The 16,650-nt window shown below is 41.2% G+C and overlaps 1 protein-coding gene across 1 annotated transcript in view; it reads right to left on the bottom strand.

The window, feature by feature from the left end:
• The window catches only part of pdgfc (platelet derived growth factor c), a 50,712-nt gene that overhangs the window by 16,525 nt on the left and 17,537 nt on the right, over window positions 1–16,650 (bottom strand). The window contains exons 2-3 of the mRNA XM_083559816.1: window positions 6,593–6,788; window positions 434–614 (exon numbers count right to left, since the gene is read on the bottom strand). Of these exons, the coding sequence (XP_083415942.1) occupies window positions 434–614; window positions 6,593–6,788 (377 nt within the window). The remainder of the gene's footprint in view (window positions 1–433; window positions 615–6,592; window positions 6,789–16,650) is intronic.

The raw sequence follows: 16,650 nt of genomic DNA, 5'->3' as shown, positions 1-16,650 counted from the left end.
CGATGCTGGCTGAGACGGTCACCGTTATTCTCTTTAGGAACAATGTTGTTTTTTTATTTTTGATTATTCAATCATCAAACCATTTCTTTGAGTCAATCAGTTTACTCCAACTCCCAATTTAACAACCTGAATGGCAAGAAACCATAATCGACTGAAGTAAAAGGAGGACATTTTCCTGAGCTGTGCTGGCAAAAAGAATTCCTCAGATGAGCCTTCAATAATACACATAAATAGCAGGATTTCTCAGTCCTGTCCTGAATCATCCAATTTACTCTGAGAAAGAGAAGAACAGAATTACAAAGAGCTATGTTCTAGAGACCAGCTCTCAGTCACGACCTCATACTACTCACGACCTCCAAATAGCTCCTGTTATTTACGTGATAATTGCACATTTTTCAGTGAAGTACAGAGGGAGAAGATGTAAACTGCTTACCTGCTGCAACACAGAGTAGTGGATGCTGAAACCCGGCTCAGAGGGAAAGTATTCGTCTGAAAGGAAGCGAATGCGAATCTGGTTCCCTTTGGACGTCTGAGGACCAGGAGCAGAGTGAGAGCCACACCAACGACCCAGGATCATACCACCATCGGGTTCCTCCACTTCCACATAATCGTACCTGAACAAACACACCATAACCACTGTTTTAATACTCAGCAAAACATATAACTTTCTCAAGCTTTAGTGAATAAAATGAGACTATTAAAGATACACTACATTGCCATAATATTTCCTTCCACTCTTCTGGGAAGACGTTCCACTAGATTTTAGCGTTTGCTTGTGGACATTTGTGTTCATCAGCCACAAGAGTGTTAGTAAAGTCAGGTAGTGATGTAGGTGAGAAGGTGAGGAGACCTGGGGTGCAGTCAGTCTTCACATTCATACCAAAGGTGTTCAGTAGGGATCAGATCAGAGCTCTAGAGCAGGCCACTGAAGATCTTCCTCTCCAAACCATGTAAAGCAGATCTTCATGGAGCTCACTTTGTGCACAGGGGCATCACCATGCTGGAACAGGTTTGGGTTTCCAAGTTTAAGTGAAGGCAAAATTTTATTACACCACATAAAGACGTCCTGTACAATTGTGTACCTTCAGATTTCTGCTAACAGTTTGGAGAAGAACCACATATGGCAGGAAAGGTCAGGTGACCCAATACTTTTGTGCACATAGTGTATGTTTTAGATACCTTTTAGTTGAAAATTGTTTGTACACAATACATTTTTTTGTTGTTGTTGTTGGTGTAGGAAATCATGTTACAATATTTGTATATTTTTTTTATGATGCCTTTTTTCAGACATATCTCTTCCAACCTCGTACATGAATAAAAAACTAGATTTTAGTGACTCTCTGTAATCCGAAATCTTAAAATAAACAATTCACCTATAAAAACTAATTATTATTAATTATAAAATTAAACTATATTAATTTTGGTCGTTATTATTATTAGCCGTGTTAGCCGGTAGCGAACATCTGCGTTTTATATAGACGTATATTTTACATGAAGTTATGCTAACCATAGTTACAAGATCAGTTGATCAGTTGTTGGAAATTAACTTTCATAACTAACATCTAAAAAACTATAATAATCATCGTTTGGAATAAGTTGAGAGTTTCATGAGCATCATTTTATTTTTGGCTGAAACCCGAACAAGAGATTAGCTGTTGAAATGACACCCCGTATATTTTATTTAGCTCTAATTTCTCTGATGGCTTTTGTGAGACTAAACGTATTAAACAAAGCTGAGTGTCTCCTCGGCGTGGCCGTTTCGGCTCCTCGTTACGGGATCATTACGTCTCGGTTCATAAACAGCCACAGGAGGAGGTTTAATAAAAGATATCAAGGAGATTCAATATCCGTGACCTAGATATCCAGCATCGGGAGGCGCCCTACACTCTGTCCTCGCCTCGGCGTGTCCTCAAAACCCCGGTGAGAGAGAGAGAGAATTACTGTATCTCCAGACCTAATGGAGTAGGTTTCTGCATATCAGCACTCTCAGGTACGGCCAATCACATCACACCTTTTTCCCGACAGATCCGCAAAAAGTAATTAACCGCCGTTCAAATGAAGGGAATTGACGTTTCTGAAAAAGCAGCAGATTTTAATTAGATCCATCACCAATTTGGGACAAAATGTAACGTAATGAAAGCAGAGCTTCTGTTTCCTCCCTGAAGTTGATCCCAGATCGGCATTTCTCTTTACAGGAAACGTCACCGCATCAACAATTTCACTTAATTACCTGAGACGTCCCTGAAAATGTTTGATTTGCAGCTGCATCACAGGCAGAGCCGCTGTTCTAAAAAAATCATCACTGCAAACCTTTTGGACCAATCAGAATCCAGGATCAAATCTCGACGCGGTTGGGTATTTTTTTTATTCATATAAATTACACAGGTTATCCTGTTAAGGAGCTTTGATGTATAGACACACACACACACACACACACACACATACACACACACACACAAACACACACACACACACATGGATGTGGTGAGCACTACTTCTCCAGTTCTCAGTAAAGCTTGGTTTCAGTGGCCAGTGCCAAGGCCTGCTACTAATCATTTGAGTGGATGAGACAGGCATGCTAACTCTCCTCTGTGTGTGTGTGTGTGTGTCAGCACATATGCCTGGCTTTCTAAAAGGATTGTTTACCCACAGCTCGGCCTGACGCTAGCACTCGAAACCGCGCTCAGTAAAAACACCAGGCGTCACGCTGAAGGCAGACATTTGCTGAGACGTTAAACACACACACTCCGGATGGCTAATTTCCTCATGCGCTTAGCCTCGATTTACACTCCGCTAACACATCGCAGATCTCGAACCTCAGACGGCAGCTGAGATCCCAACTGCAATTTCACTCCTACGTGTATTTAATGAGAACGAGGTTCTTTCGCGAGGTCGGAGGTGCGGCGAAGGTCCTGTTATTCACCTCGGAATCGTGAGAGATCGTTCTGAACACACACACACACACACACACACACACACACACACACACACACACACTGCTGCAACAAATATCTGAATTTGTTGGCCAATTAAAGCTGCACAAATTGGTTTTAAACTCTGTATTTGCAAATTAGTAGGACACAGCTACATGAAGATCTGCCTAACTTGGGTTAGAGTGGAAGATCTCCTGCTATAGAGCTCTCATTTGGACCCCAGGAACCTCCTTTACCTTCTCATGTACATCAGAACCTGACTTTACTAAAACAATTCTTATAACTGGATGAATCTCCACAATATCTAGTGGAACATCTCCCCAGAAGATTGCAGGTTATTATAACAGCAAACGCAGGCCAAATGTGGAATGGGATGTTCACAAACTCATTTTAAAAAGGGGTGAAATGGTTGCACACAGATTTCATCCTAAATGCAGCTTAATAACATGTAAAAGCGAATCCTGGCCGTCGTAAGGACGCATAAATCTTGTGTAGATATTTTAAGCCTCAGTAAGAGCACGAGAAGAAAAAAGGATGTCGGCGAACCTGCACTCACCCTCGCTGTAATGTTTTGATAGAAAATGTCTGTAAATGTGTAGCGCTGAGTGATTAACCACTCATGTGTGGGAGAAGCCTTTTCACGTCTCTGCCTCTCCGCGAAAGAGCGACACGTTCCAAAATAAACAGAACACTGGACAGATGGTGCATCAATAATGCAAAAACCTGCTAATTCCTACCTGGACCTGCTTTCATTTGTACAGTTTGAGGAACTAAATTTATTGCAAGACCCACAAGACACACACTTTCCTCGGAAGAAAAACTGAGGACACTCTTTTTTTCTGATAAATTCCACAAAAGCATCAGAAAAAAGACCTGCAGATCCATTAGATGGTTTCTGCTACGTCAGCAGCAGCAGAAATGTAAGACACATGTGGGAGGAGCTATCACAATTCTAATTGCTTTAATTATATGCACAAAAAAACTAAAGATCTACAGCGTGTGTGTGTGTGTGTGTGTGTGTGTGTGTGTGTGTGTGTGTGTGTGTGTGTGTGTGTGTGTGTTTCTGTGGAGTCCAAATAGGAGATTTGTGTCTCTACCAGAAGAACTTGTGTAAGAAGGAGAACAGGAGAGAAGATGTGATCAGACTCCCTCACCCACACACTCACACATGGAGGTGGAAGTTTAATGGTTTGGGGTTGTTTTGGAGCAGAGAAGGTTCCAGAAAGTGAAAGTGAACCAACATGGCTCCAATTCCACACTTCATCACCTTGCAGTTCCGTCTGGACTGGGGCTCTTTGGAACCGACTTCAGCGCACAACAAGACGATGAGCCGAAGCGATAAACACGTCTGAGTTCTGTACGTGTTATTTAGAGAGCAGACAGACGTCTGGAGTGATATCTATCATGGAACCTTCTGCCCAGTCACCACACCTCAATCCTACTGAACTGCTCTGAGATGAAGAAAAAAACTGCATCTAGTGAAGAACATCTCTGGTGTTTTACAAGAAACACAGCAAAGTATTACAGCTGATTGTTTTAAGGAATGAATTGTCCGGATTTCGAGAGTGTGTTAAGCTGTTCTTCAACATCTGCGGATGTTGTGTTTAACACGTGTCATAAAAAAAATCGCTAGTCGGCTTGGCGTCCAGCGTTTAAAAAACAACCACAATCTCTATTCCTGTTGATCAGATTGAACCCAAATCACATTCATTTGTAAATTAAAAAAGTACAAAACTGAATTAATTTGATGCTGTTCAATCAAACAAATAAACAAACAAATAAACAAATAAAGGGGGACTACATAAATCAATTTGTTACTAAATAAACAAATAAATAAATAATCATAAATCCATGCTTCTGATACAGATACACACAGCTGAGAGAGGACTATGGTCAATATTGTGTGTGTGTGTGTGTGTGTGTGTGTGTGTGTGTGTGTGTGTGTGTGTGTGTGTGTGTGTGCGCATGTTTCGTGTGGAGCCAGGTGGGGGTGCTGTGGATCTAGCTGGCTTTGCTCCAGCTGTCATACTGATAAACGTGTCACGTGATATCAGCGTGACAAGAAAAAGGAGACGCTGATTTTATTTTATTGTCACATGATGTCTGTGACTGAACCCTGAACCATGTGACCATGTCACATTTCCCAGCATTCAAAAATTGCCTATACCAATAATTTGTGAATAAAAATAACAAATAACAAACAAAAAACAACCAATCAAACATGAAACAAAGCAACAAACAAAAAACAAACAAATAAAGAAAGAAAGAAACAGTGTACACGGTACCCAATACCCACAGTAACAGTGTAGTTGTTACACTTACAAATCAAATTCTTTTTTCCCCATGTAATTATATATATATTTTTGTATTTAACACTGAATTATTTCACTACACAAATGCACTTTGTGGTCAAAAATAATTGGACACCCGACTTCTCCCGCCATATGTGGTTGAAGTGGATGATCTCCTGCTACTGAACAGCTTTGGGAACATGTGACTGCACCCCAGTCCTCCTCACTTCATCTACATCAGTACCTGACATCACTTACATCCTTGTGTCTGAATAAATCTCCACAAAATCTAGTGGAACATCTTCCCAGAAGAGTGAAGCTCACTATAACAGTAAATAGAGATGACATGTGGAATGGGATTATTTAAGTAGAAGAAGAAGAAGAAGAGGTACATAACAATCTTATGGTCAGGTGTCCACAAACTTTTGGGAATAAAGTGTAGTTATTATATATTAATAAACACACTGCATGTGCTTCCTTCTTCTCAGGTTGTAGTGATTTTATTGAGTAGAACCTGCTTTTGTTCTCATGCTCAGGCTCCTGGACGTGACTCTGACTAATATTACAGATCAATAAGCAGCTCGGAGTCGTGAGACCTCGACAGGAACAGCTTGTGTGAATTCAAATACTGAGAGCAGACGGACGTTTTCTTTCTTTTTTTCCTTTCTTTTGGTCTGGATAATGCACAAGCCACATCGATCGCTCCGAAAAGAGAAACTCTGTTCCATCCGGTGGTGAGGAGCAGAACGCTGGGCTGCCCTGTAATTAAAAGCCTCTTTAATGTGGATGGACTGACCAGTGTGTGTGTGTGTGTGTGTGTGTGTGTGTGTGTGTGTGTGTGTGTGTGAGTGAGAGTGTGTGTCCCCCCTGAATCATAAATAGATGCCCAGCAGTGACACGGGTGACTCAGGGGGTCGATATGTGCCTGGGATACGTCACCATGGCAACAAACATGGACATTACATATAAAAATATAAAAATACCAAAAATACCAAAATACCGCTTTGGCTACGAGATACGGGAGATCACTAAATACATTATAAAATAAAATAATTTTAAATTAATTAATAAAAAAAATTATATAGTAAATAAATTATTCAATCATTCAATTAAAAAAATGTGGCATTTAAATATTTTGATGTTATCTATATATTACATTATTTTATGTATTATTACTTTTGGATTTAATATTGTAATTTCCAAAATAGGCACAATTTTTTACTGTGAAAAAAAGTTGGAGATTAAAGTATTTACATACATTATAAGAAAATATTTTTTTTTGTAAAATCAGTAAATAAATATTTATTACGTGATGTGGACACGGTGATCCCATTAAAAAACCTAAACATTGCAGTTGTATTCACTTACTTGCACACGCCGTCCTCCGGATCCTCTAAGCCGAAGCGGGGGTCAAAGATCAGATGAATCCTGGCATTCTCATTGGCTGCCACGAGCCTCCACGCAATCACAGTGCTGCGTGGGTAAGTGTGTGGAAACCCGGGACTGTGGACGACCCCGTCCCCGCTCACCATCACTACCTTCTCATGCTGAGACTCCTGAACTCCTGTACACACACACACACACACACACACACACACACACACACACACACACACACACACACACACACACAATGTCAGGGTTATAAAGCACAAGTTATAGAATCGTTATAAAGATTTATCTTGTAATCGATTTGCTTGAAACGATCCGAGAAAATCACGCTAACGTAACGAGTTCTCTCTTAGCAATAATCCGTGTTGGGTCATGTGACCTCGGGCTTATCTTAACAACCTTTTAATTAACAATGATTATCCAATTAACTATAAAAGTGTCACTTTCAAGCGACTGCAGAAATCTCAGTGAAGGTCAAGACGGACTTTCAGTAAAGCTATTAAGCAGTATAGCTGCCTATACGCTAGCATGGGGTCGATCTGTAGAACCTCTCCCAGCTGAATCAGCCAGACTTGAATTTGTACAACAGAAATTATATTTGTGTCACAATACGCCACATGCTTTAAGCTTGAAAGGTCTCTTTAGCAAAATTGTATTTTAGCAACAAAAAAAATTCTATTAATTATATTGTATTATTATATTAGTTTATGCTAGGTATTATAACACAGTAAATACATAAGTAAAACTAAGCTAACTAACACTCAGCAAACTATTGAGTAAACTAGTGAGTAAAAGCTTATCTATTGCTGAATGCTAGGTTAACTTTTACACACTAGGTTATTGAGTAAATGAAATACTAGCCCAATACTAAACATATCTAAGCAAACTTAGCAAGTGAAAGCTAAACGTCGGTAATGATACAAACGAGTCACATGATGCTAGCTACTTAGCTAACTTTCACAACACTTTTTAATATAAAAAAATAAAATGTAAACATAAAATTCAGATCTAATGTTATTGCCTTTATATACAGTGTGTAATTACAATAAGAAAACTACTGAAGACCACTGAAGGAGCATAAACATTTACTGCAGCTGAGTGAATTCACTGATCATACCGTCAATGTAGAAAGTGTTTTTTAATGAGTTCAAGAGCGCTAGGCGGCGGTGTGGAACGTGGCGTGTCACGTGACATGGCAGAGGAAAGCGTGTGATGGTAATAGACAGCTGCTGGAATGCGACAGAGCTGAAAGGATTTTCACACGCAGTCGGAGCCCAACCAGGGGATACATTTCACTTCACCTTTCACACCGTCTTAACACACACACACACACACACACACACACACACACACACACACACACACACAAACACACACACACACCAATAGGTTCAACTGATGACAACAGTTTAAAACAGTAGACAGACAGACAGACAGACAGACAGCCAGACAGCCAGACAGCCAGATAGATAGATAGATAGATAGATAGATAGATAGATAGATAGATAGATAGATAGATAGATAGATAGATAGATAGATAGATAATTCCATTGAAAAATATTCAGAATTATTGGTTTACTTCCTGCTGTACAAAGCGCACACATCCCAAACACTCCGCTTACACTTTTGACCGCACTGACTCTATTTCGCTATGTAACCATGGCAACAAGCGTGAACAATAATTACACTGCCTGCCACTAATGTGGGCATCTTTGGCCAAATGTTGGTGGAGACCTGACCATACGATTGGTATGTGCTTCGTTATGAATATCACATTTAATCTCCATTTGCTCTTATAATGCTCTCCACTCTTCTGGGAAGATGTTCCACTACAATTTTGTGAAGATCCATTGAGCTTCCATGGTGTTAGGAAAGTCTGGACTGCAGTCAGCGTTCACATTCATTGTAAAGGTGTTCAGTATGGTTGGAGCTCTATAGAGGCAAATTGAGATAAAAATTTCAAATGATTAAAATATGTAACCCAAGCAACAGATGTTTGAATGAAGCCTCGTACGAGTTATGAGTTCTAATCAAAACCCAGACCTTGAAAATCTGGACATTTAGTCTCTTTGGAGATGAACCTTGGAGAAAAGAAATCCGTATTCAAATATGAAGCTTTGTAGATGTTATTATATTTTTTAGTAAATTGTATGTCAGATTATTGGCACATTTCCGTCTCAAATGCAGAAAGACTGAAATTTATATAGGCAGCAGTGACTCATTTGTCTCGTTATGCTGACGGAGCCGGCAGTGTGTATGTGTATGTGTGTGTGTGTGTGTGTGTGTGTGTGTTGTTGCGAGTGGACAGCAAGTCGAGTGTGCGAGAGAATGATTCATGCACGCTTCAGTTCCAGGAGTCTGTAACATGCCAAGAGCAATAACGTAATGATTTAATGTCTGCCTCGATAGTTACAGACAGCTGTGAGACGAACGTGAAGAATGGAGAAAGAAATTTGACCATCCTGAACCTCAGACGTGAGGAGGTACATCATCGGGGGCTTGACCATCCACGTTTTTCTCGTGTCAGGTCATGATTAGATGGACCAGAGGTGAAAAATGTGTCGCGTCTAAAACAGAATTGCAGATTCCTCACACACACATTTTTGGATGTTGTGCCCCGGAGAGCAGACAATCATCAGGCTTTCTGAGGTGAAGCGAGATCTCTGCAGCTCCCCCGAGACATTCAGCGCGAAACTTATCCAAACACGCGGGGCCGCGGGCGAGCGGTGTAAGGTTGCGCCGAAAACCTGCCTGTTCCGCGAGACAAAACACTTTATGTATCCAGTTATATAAACAGATCAGGGGGCTGGCTGTCGCTGCCAGCTCGGCTTTTCATGTCCTGTCACAGGAGAAGCTGGAAATGACACAACGCTTTGTTTCATCTCTTTTCAGCGTGTTCCAGCAGGACGCAGGGGATGCTGATTGACAGCTCGCTCTCAAAGAGGTTTCACGTTTCCTGCAAGATTTCACCGATTCAGACCTGCAGACTTGCTCTTTTCAATAATATTTACCCTTAAAGGGAAGACGGTGCTTCTCCAGCTCCCTGACCCCACACGATTAAGTGGAAAAATGTCAGAACAAGAACAACGAGTGCTCTTTATTTGCTGCAACAGAAAAATGAAACAGTGGAAATTTTCAGCTTCAGGTTAAAATGGAGAAAGTTTAGTTCTGGACAAGGTTACTCCACCTCATTCATCTATCCATCAGACCCTGTGTGAGACACCATCTACTGGAGAAGTATTTATTTCTGCATACATTTAAATGTTTGCGGTTCATATGAAAGGTAAATTATGACCTGGTTGATTTCTTATAAACAGCTAAGAACGTTCATGTTTCTTTATAAAGTCAATAAGTAATAAACTCTGCCCTCCCATTTTTATTTGGATATTTATCGTCTCTGGACAAAAATGAAATTTCATCTCTATTTTGTTGTAAAGATGCTCAAAAATCAAATCAAATAAATCACAAACTTCACCCTCACACCCTCTGTCTGATGGAGGGACCACCTCGATGGCCTCCTTTCTCAGGAGAGTGTCTACTTCCTGTTCCATGACCAGAGCCTGCTCGGTTCCCACCAGGGTGGAACACACCCGGTCGAAACGGGGTGGACGAGACTCTGACTGAATCATATAGCCTTGATCTACAGTTCGCAAGACACGTCTAGCAGAACTTCCCACGCTGCCAGGTAGTCTTAGGGGTATCAGTCTCTCGAGAGTGACCTTCGATACACCTGGGCAACGCCCTAGTGCAGCTCTAGTGGCTTTAAAGAAGGCGGCAAGTTCTCCTGGTCCGCTACAATGCCGGGCGAAAACCCATGAGGAAGCCCGCTGGAGCTGGCTGTCCCCTGAAACACATTTCGTGGCAGGGTTAATAAACCAGGGCCGGGAGCTCACCGTATAATGCGGTGCAACACGCCCTCCAGCCAATTCCCCAGAACAGCCTATGTCAGGACTTTTTGGCCAAAGCCCTCTTATTAAAACGACAGTCCTTCGGCCAAGAGTGTCACACAAGATCCCTCACAGGGGGAGTGTGAGTAGCGGTGCACTGTTTCTGTACTTCCCGATGACAGGAGGCACTGGGTTGTGTTTGGGGCTGTGCCCGCCAAGCAGCCCCATGAAAGTGACGTAAAAGGAACCACTGAAATGCTGCAGACTGTGTCGAGGAGCACAGCTCTGCCCGTCAGTAGTATCCGATAGGGTGAGCCATAGGTGCCTCTCGGAGGAGACTAGTGCGATCATAGACCATCACAGTGGTCTTTTTGTGGCCCTAAGAGCCAAATCCACCCACATCTAGCTCTCGCAGCCTGATATGCCTGTAACACTGCCATGGTTTGACCTGCTGAAACATAAGCCCTACCCACCAGCGCTGTTACAAAGGAGCTTGGTGGGCAGTGTCGGGGTCCTAAGGGACAATGCGACACCTGGGTAGAGATAGCTAACCAACGTCTCTACAACCTGGGGCATCGACCTGTAATCCCACTACAGTATGTTGATTATAGCTTCCTGGACGTGATGTCACCCTGCCGGTGACCCCAGTGATTCAGAGCTTGTACAAGGTGGAAGCATTCCCAAAGTGTTGTTGTAGCAGCTTGAGTTCCCTCAGGGAACTGATTGGAGTGCAGAGATCTCCTCAATAAAATCCTGTTCCAGACTGGGCCAAAGGTTCACCTTCCTACATGATAACTACCCAAAGCACACAGCCAAGACAACACAGGGGTGGACTGGGGACGACTCTGTGAATGTCCTAGAGTGGCCCAGCCAGAGCCCTGACCCAAACCCTATTGAACATCTCTGGAGAGACCTGAACCTGGCTGTTTATCGACATTCTTCATCCAACCTGCCCCAGCTTCAGAGGATTTGCATTTACATTTATGGCATTTGGCAGACACCCTAATTCAGAGCAACACTGTCAACTTGGTGGTGCTGGGATTTGAACTCAAGACATTCTTCCAACGTTCTGACCACTGAGCATCCAATTCCCATATTTGCCATGAAGAATGTCAAAAACAATCCACAATCCAGGTGTGCAAAGTTTTTACATCAAACCCACAAAGACTTGAGGGTCTAATTGCTGCTAAAGGAGCTTCAACTATGTACTGAGTAAACGTAGCGTCTGAATACTTATGTACGTGTTTTTATTTAATTTAATTTTTTATAATTTATAGACTTGTGTAGAGTTCTGTCATCACTTTATCATTATGGGTTATAAAAAGTAGATTAATGACAAAAAAAAAAACGATTTAAACAATTGAAGCATATATATATATATATATACTGTATATGAGCTGATGATAGTGATGACTGACTTTTTTATTGAAATTTACATTTATTTTAATAAACTGCTGCACAAAACTGATTTTATTATCAGTGACACACAAACCCGAAATCACCTGAACCCTCCGTCTGTCCATCACCACCCGTGCATGAAGAACAACAAGATCTGACCTCAGCACTAAGAGTTTAACACACACACACACACACACACACACACACACACACACACACACACACACACACACACACACACACACACACACACAGTCTTGACACATAGCCGGTCAATTAGCAAAACACATTCAACTTATCAGAAACACTTCCTGATAGAATTCCGACAGAGAAATCAAGAACAAAGTGAAACTACAGATGAATAATCACATTCCAGAAAGTGTTTTTGCATTCAGTCACAGGGAGAGAGAGAAATAATGGGATGGAGAAGGATAGAGAGAAAGAAATCTAAAAAGAGAGGATGAGAGATGGGGGATGGAGAGAGAGAGAGAGAGAGAGAGAGAGAGAGAGAGAGAGAGAGAGAGAGAGAGAGAGAGAGAGAGATAGAGAGAGAGAGAGAGAGAGAGAGAGAGGGAGGGGAAGAAAGATGGAGATGGAGAGTGAGAGAGATGGAGGGAGGGGAAGAAAGAGGGAGATGAAGAGAGAGAGAGAACAGTGGCTCTGCTTTATCGCACCACCTCTAACCCTCTAACAGCCTGAACAGTGATTTATTCCTCCAAACCCGCAACAAAGCCGTGTTTCTGAAGTCGCTTTCATGGCAGTGGTGTGTGTGTGTGTGTGTGTGTGTGTGTGTGTGTGTGTGTGTGTGTGTGTGTGTGTGTGTGTGTGTGTGTGTGTGTGAGGTGACCTCATCCGAGCAGGTTAAATAATGCCGTACGTTGATCAGAGGCTTTTCCCCTGAGTGCATTACCTCAAACATGACTTTTCCTTGACCCACTTTTCCCCTCGCTTTCTCGCTCCCTCCATCCCTCCCTCGTTCCCTCGCTTTCTCGCTGTCTCTGATTAAGGGAGGAAGTGGAGGATGAATAAACACAGACACACAGAGCTACCATTGTGCCTCGGCCCTGCATCAGACCTCCGACCGAGCGCACGGTTTAAATATTAACCCGCGAGCACTTCAAGACAAAGAGAGTTCTCACACGTGCCTGTGTGTGTGTGCGTGTGTGTGTGTGTGTGTGTGTGTGCATATGAGCAAATTCAGACACGTCTACGGAGTAACGACAGACCAAACGATCCTATTAAAGAAAAAAGAGGCATATCCCTGTAATATCACGTGTCAGAAACGTGTAACGGTTTGCAGTGATTGATGGAGTCGCGTGACACCAAACTTCTGGCGTTGAGGAATATGAGAGGAACGAAATACGTCTGCAATTTGTTATCTATCAGATTTCCATATCTAATACAACTAATCACACATGTCTGGATCATGTCCTGACTATGATGTCATCAAAGTGCGCCTCCTACTGCGTTCCATCTCGGCTCACAATAAGCAGAAAAAAAAGATTTATTCATTAAAAAAATTAACGCAACACCTTTATCAGCAATCATTTATTCATCAGGCAGATGATAAGCCCCGCCCCTTGATTGTTTTCTGAGGCCAAGTGTTCGTGCTGTCCAGATAAGCGAGCTAATATTATATACTCGATTCAAAAGTGATCATGTTAATCAAATTATTAATAAAGTTTCCATGAGGATTTTTTTTTTACTTTATAAAATCTGAACAAAAATTTTAATTAATAAAATTAAACAAAGAAAAACAATTAAAAAGTTTTCTAAGTGAGTCATTTACTACACACATCTCTGGTGTTCATCATATTATCATATCATATTAAATACTTATTTTTGCCAGAAACAAAACCCTCAAATTCATATAAAGACAATTTTAATTTGTAACTTTTTTCAAGAACGTGAATTCATTTAGTTTATTATTTTACTGCATGTTCATTTACTTGTTTGTTTTTTTTGTTTTTTTCTTGTTAACAAATAAAAAAACTATTCTTATTATTTTTATTATTATTATTATTATTATTATTATTATTATTATTATTATGGGTGCCAAAACTTTCAGTCATTCCTACAGACACTGTGAACACAGTCGTATGAGGAGCAAATCGGGCGACTCCTCCAGACACTGTGGATATTTGAAACACTAAACTATTGGAACGCTGGCTTACGTTTCTTCCTCTGCTCTAATGCTGTAAAATCCCTCGTTTTTTCTCATTCATCGAGCACCGTTTAATCCCTGCATGTGATTAAGGATGAAATGGAAGCCCCTCGTTTACCGTATCTGCTCCTCGCTTCCTGATCTGTTTCTGCTCTCCTGCTTTCAAGTCTGAGGAACATCTGCTACTGGTTACGACACGAGGCTGGAAACTACAGGTGCTGTAAATTCCACAGCTGCCCTTATGATATTTATTACAGTTAGGAGAGAGAGAGACAGGATGGGGATATGGGGGAGAAAGAAAAGAAAGAAAGAGAGAGAGAACTCAATCCAGGAAGGAACTTTCTCATGCCATTAAAAAATCATTTGGTTTTATGAGCAGGTTTGGTTTTTATCTAATGACTCAATATGTGAAGCAGATTTTTTTTCTTTTGGTTTTTTTGTTTTCCCTACACACACACACACACACACACACACACACACACACACACACACACACACACACACACACACAAAATGCTCACCTGCTCTCGCTCAATCAGACAGAATTTATTCTGCATGTTTACAGATGTACATTTCTTGAATCAAACAAGGTTTTAATAAAATCGTAAACTTGTGTCTTTGTTGTTTGAATCTTCGACTGAAATTTCCAATTCAGGATCATGAACCTTATGGACTTTCGCGTGTTTTCACATGTTCATCCAGCCAGACCTCGGATTCTGATTGGTTGTAGATCGTTGACTTTGATTTAATTGGTAGATCACGTGAATATAACACGTTACGGTTTCTATAGTAACAGCTGGTTCTAAAGGAACTGTACGTTTTGTGCATTGAGGGACGTTTCAGTGCAGAACCTGTACAGAAGAACACATCCACAGTGTCAGCGCTGTGTAACAGTAACACAAGTAAAGCTTTTACTATTATTATCTGCTACAACACCAGAACTCGTTCAATTATTTTTAGTGTTTGGTGACTAGAAAAGGCGTCAGGACCACCGGTGCTGAAAATGAAATTAACCAACCTCGTGACTGACAGGGTGTGTGACGGGCTCGTCACCTCGCTGCTACAGGTCAGGAATCACGTTCACACACACACACACACACACACACACACAAGTGAGTACAATTACTTTCTGATTCTCGGGTCCTACCGTCTTGTTTAAGCTACAAAAACTCCGGACGTTTCCGTGTTTACGGTGCGAGTAGCGAGGATGCTAACACGCAATGAAACGTAGCTAGCATCAGGGTTTAACGCTAAAATAAAGGTTTACAGCACGTCTCGTCTCACATTTAGCGGCGTGAGAGCAGGTGCAGGAGATCGACGACTGCCCTGTCAACACATGCACTGAAATCCAATACAGCACAGTCTGGAGCAGGGGTTTAAAACACACACACACACACACACACACACACACACACACACACACACACACAAGATCTTTACTAGCGCTACACACATCAACGCTCATCTGTTAACACACTCTCTTAAAACGCACCACAACATCCGGAAACCAGATCTTCACCGATCCCAAACCGGCTCACTGCCATCTGGGGGTGAGGAAAAGTTTTGGCACCCTGTTCTTTCATTTCTGAATATTTACACAAACTTTTCCCTCCAAAACTTATGAGCTAATTAGATGTTTTGCAACAAAACCTAAGCAATCTAGGAAAAAAGCTAGCTGATCACTTGGTCTTGAGCATACCTTTAAAGAGTATCATTCTAGCACAACTATATCAGCAATCATCAGTTGCTAACACGTCTAATAAACATGCTGACGTGGCCATGCTTGTGCAGTTTCTTACCGCATTTGATGCTAAAAATGAAATTATAAATCTACAGAAGTATTTTTTCAGTCATTTGCCATCACTTCTGAGGTAAATGTTGATATTTCTGATATTTTGGAGTCATTACTTGTGTGAGTTAGACTTTCTTTCATTCTATAAGAAACATTTCAGCCAGATAAATCTCCATAATAGCTACTCACAGGCTTGGTGCCCATGTTTTCCAGTTGGTTATCAACAGTTTTACAGTGATAGCCATCTACATGAATTTATTTATTTATTTACACTACAAATGCACATTCTCTTCCAGGAAGTTCTTTAAGTTTAACAGGGATTGCTTGTAGGTTCTTTGTATGTTCTTTTTGTAACCACAAACCAATGTTCTGTCTGTAACATATCGCAGGAAGGTGCTGTATTTTGTACAGAACCTTGCATTCCATATAGAGACGACTCTTTTAGAGAAAATATATAATAATATAACAAAAACGTTCTTTCAATGAAAAGGTTTTCTGGAACATAAAAGTGACCTTAAATGTGAAGCTTATTTTTCTATAAACAGGAAATATAAAACACAGATCTTTTCTCAGAAAGGTTTTAGGAACCTGTGGGTTGTGGAAATGTCGACTCGGTAGCTTTGATTAATTCAGAAGCTCTGCTCTCAGTCTGTTCCTCAAAAGAATTGATGTAAAAGGAAATCTTCTCACACAGTCGCCACTAACAACTTCCATAAAAGAACAAATAAAACCCAGGAGAAAAGAAAAGCCTACGTGCCTCTTCTCGATCATGACAAAGCGCTGCTCGGGGTCG

The sequence above is a fragment of the Silurus aristotelis genome, assembly GCF_946808225.1.
Source record: "Silurus aristotelis genome assembly, chromosome: 14".
NCBI lineage: Eukaryota > Metazoa > Chordata > Actinopteri > Siluriformes > Siluridae > Silurus > Silurus aristotelis.
Note: the sequence above shows the minus strand (reverse complement) of the source record. Positions and strands in the feature narration are given on the sequence as shown.